General features: G+C 35.4%; 1 protein-coding gene across 1 annotated transcript; it reads right to left on the minus strand.

The window, feature by feature from the left end:
* Positions 1–3,182: 3,182 nt before the first annotated feature.
* LOC141429398 (uncharacterized) lies at positions 3,183–5,542 on the minus strand. Its single transcript, XM_074089693.1, has 4 exons — positions 5,469–5,542; positions 5,232–5,387; positions 4,186–4,344; positions 3,183–3,353 (listed from the first exon to the last, which is right to left on the minus strand). Exons 1-4 carry the CDS (start codon positions 5,514–5,516, stop codon positions 3,189–3,191), a joined length of 528 nt encoding a protein of 175 aa, XP_073945794.1. The 5' UTR covers positions 5,517–5,542; the 3' UTR covers positions 3,183–3,188.
* Positions 5,543–5,897: the final 355 nt, after the last annotated feature.

A 5,897-nucleotide genomic window follows, 5' to 3' on the forward strand; every position in this document is an offset into this window, starting at 1 on the left:
ACGCAGATAATAAATCAAAAGCCACTTGGCAAATCATAAACAAGACCAAGCAACATTTTCCAAAGAAGCCTATCCAAAAAATATTTAAAGACGATGTTATGATCACAGACCCGGTTCATATGGCCAATACTTTCAACAACTTCTTCATAGATCAAATCCAGTGTAAAGATACTGGGCAACGTTGTGATATGAATGTGAACTGTGCAAGATCTCTCTATATGGGACCTACCATTCCTCGTGATATTTGTAACATAATCCAATCCTTAAAAAATACAAATAGTGTTGGATATGACAACATATGCACTAAAGCAGTCAAGGAAGTTGCACAGATAATATCTGTTCCCCTTAGTCACATTGTTAATGTAAGTATTATAACTGGAACATATCCTGATAAGTTAAAACCTGTTATTGTGAACCCATTATATAAGAAAGGAGATGACACGTGCATTTCAAATCATAGGCCAATAGCTTTATCATCGATTTTTTCTAAAATTGTAGAGAAAGTAATGCATAAGTCGCTTTACAATTATTTGGAAAAGTATAAGCTGTTTGCTCCTGAGCAGAAAGGCTTTCGCAAGGGTAAAACTATTAATATGGCAGTATATGAATTGATTCATCATATAATGGAAAGTATGGATAAGCGTAATCATATTTGTGCTATCTATATGGATATGACCAAAGCTTTTGATTATGTCGACCATTCAATTCTTTTGAAAAAACTGGCTGCGTATGGGGTGCGCGGAAATGTGCTTGACCTTTTTAAATCATATTTAAGTGATAGAGACCAGTATACAGAGGTCACACAAATCTGTTTAGATACTAAGCAGCAAAGAACTTATAGATCTGAAAAGCGGAAAATAATGTACGGTGTACCCCAGGGTAGCGTGCTAGGCCCATTACTGTTTTTACTTTATATTAATGATCTACCCCAGTACATCAACCACCCGATGGTGCTATTTGCGGATGATAGTACAATAATAATTGAATGTAGTAATGTTGATAATTATGAATCTGAAATTAATGGTACTATTGCTAATGTAATCAAGTGGCTTAATATGAATAATTTGTTGATTAACCTTGAAAAAACAAAGATTATGCATTTTTACCAGCGTAAACTACCACCTGCAATACACTGTAACTATGAAGGAAAAAATATTGATTCTGTTACTGTCACAAAGTTTTTGGGAATGCAGATAGATAATCGTTTAACATGGAAACCCCATACGGATGAAATATGTCAGAGACTGAATAAATATGTCTATGCGCTGTATAAACTTGCCAAGCAGGCGAGTCCCCATGCTGTTTTAACTGCATACCATGGCTTTGTGGCATCAACAATACGTTACGGCATTATTTTTTGGGGCAACTCGACAAATAGAGAGTCAGTTTTCAGGGCACAGAAGAGATGTATTAGAGCTATGCGCGGTCTCCAACCTACTGATAGTTGTATGCCACACTTTAAAGACTTAAAAATCTTAACAGTGCCATCTCTTTTTGTCTTTGAATGTGTTGTATTTGTATTAAATAACCCGGATTTATTTAAGAAAAAAAATGATGTTTCTGGAAGAACTTTAAGAACACAGTATAACCAAAACATTTGTACCATTCGTGCTAAGACAGCGTTAATGCGAAAGAGTGTATATTCTTTAGCTGGTAAAATTTATAATAAACTCCCGGTATGCATAAAGCAGCTGCCAAGGTCGAGGCTAAAGCAGGAATTACTGACATTGCTAATTAATCGTTGCTACTATTCTATTTCTGATTATTTACATGATAATTTTAATGCTTTTAATAATTTTTGATATTTACAATTTTAAATTATAATGGTAATGATGATATGATATTAATAATGATGATATGATAATGTTTAAATTATTTTAATGGATTAATATTTTTGCTTGATAATAGAATAACAATATAATATGTAATTTTATAACAAATTGAATTTTGTATGCATGCAGGCAAAACATAGCATTTTGATACTTACCATATATTTGTTACCACCACTGTAATCAGTTACACCTATGTTTGCAAATAAATCACTTTGACTTTGACTTTGACTTTGACAAACACTATTTTGGCGCGCGAAGGTCGATATTAAATAATCTATAGAAACGACATGGTCGATATATTTTTTGTGAGGAGAGGCTACAATAGAGATCTCTTGCAGGCAATGAATGAATTATTAGGATTACTGATGTGCCAAAGAAAACTTCCCAAAATTGTAGAATTTTTCATATAGGAAAATTTCGGAAACTTCGCATAATTTTGTATGGTGATTGAAACTTTCCGTTTCTTAAATTTAAATTCCCTAAATTTCTTTTGAAAATTTACAGAAATTTCCGAGAACTTCCAACTTTTTGGAAACTTTCCGCAACTTGCACATCTGTAATTAGGATTAGGACTAAGGTCCGTCAACAAATTCAATTAAAATGCCAACGTATATTTATTTACATGAATTTATTATTTCTATATTATCCTATAATAGTTATTAAAATTTAATTCATGACAAGTGGTCGTAATACCTAGTTCTTTTTTGCTGAACTAATGACATTTGTTTGGGTTGGCGCTGCACGCTGCGCAAACAAAAATACAGGTACCTACACAGAAAGAAATACAAACGCAATCGAGCTTGTCCCTAATAAGGGCTCTATTCCAGCTAACCTAGTTAAGAGTAGATAATTTATAAAAATAGGCAAACGGTCAAAGTTACGTGTGGAAAAAATGTATAAGCAGAAAATTTTACATACACCTACGTAATAAGCGGACACAGTCTCGCGTCAGGTATCTGCCATCACAAGTTCTTTAGCTTTTGTTTTTTTGTATTGGTGTTTCATGTTCGTAGCAAAAAGTGTCTACATTTGAGAAGCGTCCGTCATCTTATTACCGGTCACACACACCGCCTCATTTTACAGATTTCCATGCACCGCGAGATACTTGCGTTTAATGCTTTATTTTAACTAAATTTATTTATTTATTTTATTGAGGTGTTCAACAGCGTTACAATTATGTTTATTCTAGTGTACAGAATGAATCTTAAGGCCAATAACAGAACTCCCTTAATAATACAAGTATATAGCCTGAGTAGGAGTAACGTACCTTAAATAGAAAAAAAAAGTTAATAGGAAATGACGAATATATATATATATATATATACATATATACATAAGATGTGTCGCTAAAGTAAATTAAGTGTAGGTTTTCTGTTTGAAAGTAGCGTAGATGGCACCTTTGGCAATGATGTCGGTAGTCGGTGTCTGTTCCAGGATAACTTCCACTTTGCACTTTTCAAACGGCCACACGTTCGGGAAATCTTCGGCTGGTATGGTGATGTTCATTAACTTGTAAAAACCCTGAAAATAAAGGGCTAAAGACAAGTTTTTTTACAAATATCCCCTTATTTTGTTGGAACGGCTTAGAAGCGGGATCCAACAATCAAAACTCAGTGAAAATACTCGTAGATAAAGTCCAAATCAACAACATAATTATTATTTTAAACGCGACGAGTAATTATCTTTTTTTAGAGTGGTTTTTTGGCTTTAGCGCTTATTTATTTTCCCGGCTCATGCATCAAAGTTAATTTCCCACAAAATTAACTTATTTCACCTTTTTTGAAGCACGGCTTGTTCAATCCAAAAAAGGTTATATTTTACAAGTGAGCTGAGCACATCAGCCAAATAAGTGGTCTATCAATTTTGAAACAAGTTCCTATCAAATGATTGTGTCGCTAAAGTCGAACTTTGAAGTTGACAGGCACGTCAATGGGCATTATTGTTTTGTGACATGCAAACGATTATCAACTTTAGGGAGGCAGACCACATTTTCTGCTGATGGTACCTACCTATTGTTAGTTCTTTGGATAAGAAATCTGACGTGACCAAGTGGTCTTACCTATGAACTCTCAAGTAAAAGACCTTGGGTTCAAACCCGGGCTCACACCTCTAGAAGCTTTTCGAAATTTATGTGCGAAATTACATTTGAAATGTATCATGAGCTTTACGATAAAGGAAATCATCGTGAGGAAAGCTGCACAAACTTGCGAAGCAATTCAAAGGTGTGTTTGGAGTTCCCAATCAGCATGAGGCCCGTGTGGTAAATAAGCTCTCTCATTCTGAGAGGAGGCCTGTGCACAGCAGTGGGACGTATACATATATCATCCAAGCGATGATGATGGATGAAACTCACAGCTGGTGCAGGGCACGGCAGACCAATCCTAGCCGTGATGGCAGCAATGGCTCCCCCGACATAGGGATCATTCTTGATCATGTCGCATCCCTTGAAGTGCATCTCTACAAAACTACGCTTGTACTCGTTGTGCAGATACTCGTAGAATATCAGGTGGACCTAGAATTAAGAAACCAGAGTAAAAAAACGTGAACAATGAGAATTCGTTGCCACCGTTTGGGTACGGAACCCTACAAAGAACTCTTTGAAAACTTTTTTTTTCTTAACCTGCCAGTTTCCTTCCTTCATTGACTTAGGTACGCATTAAACCTATTTGCAAGATACTCAAACAGCGATTTTAAGTTAAGTTCATTTATACGAATTTCCGCCTGCTGCCTTTGTGATATTTTTTCTTTTTCAGTTTCTTTTGAAATAAGTTCCTAGTTGCTATCATTGTTGGAGAGCTATGAAAACGGTTGTTTTTAAAATAATCTGCAAGCTAAGTTAAATAAAGTTTTTTTTGTTTCTAAGGCATTTTAGTGGAAAAAAATCTCAAAAAAATATTGAAATAATATCGTTTTTCGACTCGCTTTTTTAAATTTGGACCGATAATTGTTGTTTTAATATTGATAAATAACCAGTCTTTAATCTTTTTTATAAATCAAAAGAAAAAAATTGATTTAAATTGATACTTTTTTAATAATTGATCTTGCATTTTTGACTTATTTTAAAAAAAAGCTAAAAAACAATGATAACTCAAAAATGGTTCTCTTTTGCATAATGCACATGGGGGTTGAAATTATCGCAAATAGTCACCCCTATCACCTCCTAACGGGAATACGTCGAGTTACCAATAACCCTGTATTATTTGTATTTCATTATTTGACATACTCTTGTTTCCATGTTTAGGTGGCGTCACTGTAACCAATCATCATCATCATCCCAGCCTATATATACGTCCCACTGCTAAGCACAGGCCTCCTCTCAGAATGAGAAGGCTTTGGCCGTAGTTCCCACGCGCGCCCAGTGTGGATTGGGAACTTTGCTAATTGGTGTGTAGCCAATACCGTGACGTTATTCCCCCAAGTATGTTTTGTGACTCCTTCCATGTTGAGGTAGTAGGTACTGCGGCGGCTGTATCGGCGAACGCTGGCGCTAGCGTTGTAGAGATAGCTTTTATTGTAGTATATAACACTAGCCCGCTCCGGAATCACCTGCATACCCTACAAATAGGTTAAAATAATAATTATACTCCCCTCCAAATTAGTTAAATATTCAAAATAATTAAACATTTTAGTACTCACATATATAACAGCAAAAATAGCGAAAAAAAATATACACAACATATTCATTTTCGAAAATGAAAGATACTGTTTCAAATTCATCGCGCTTAATCTATATTTAATGAATACCTCTAGACTCGAACAGATTTGTAAATGACTTCAAATAATATAGACATTATAGATAATGATGTTATTGATCTCACTCATAATCATCAAATCACACCGCTGCTATTATGGTTTTTACCATACATACGCAATACGTACGACTAAAATATAGAACCAGCTTCCTGGGACAGTGTTTACGGGGCGGTGACAGCTTAGGGATCTTTAAAAACGAGCCTATCAGTCTCTCAAAGGGCCGGCAACGGACCTGTGATACCCCTCGTGTTGGCAGGTGTCCATGGGCGGCGGTTATTGCTTCCCTTCAAGTGGCCCGCATGCTTGTTTTCC

Source organism: Choristoneura fumiferana, chromosome 7 (genome assembly GCF_025370935.1).
Source record: "Choristoneura fumiferana chromosome 7, NRCan_CFum_1, whole genome shotgun sequence".
NCBI classification, from domain to species: domain Eukaryota; kingdom Metazoa; phylum Arthropoda; class Insecta; order Lepidoptera; family Tortricidae; genus Choristoneura; species Choristoneura fumiferana.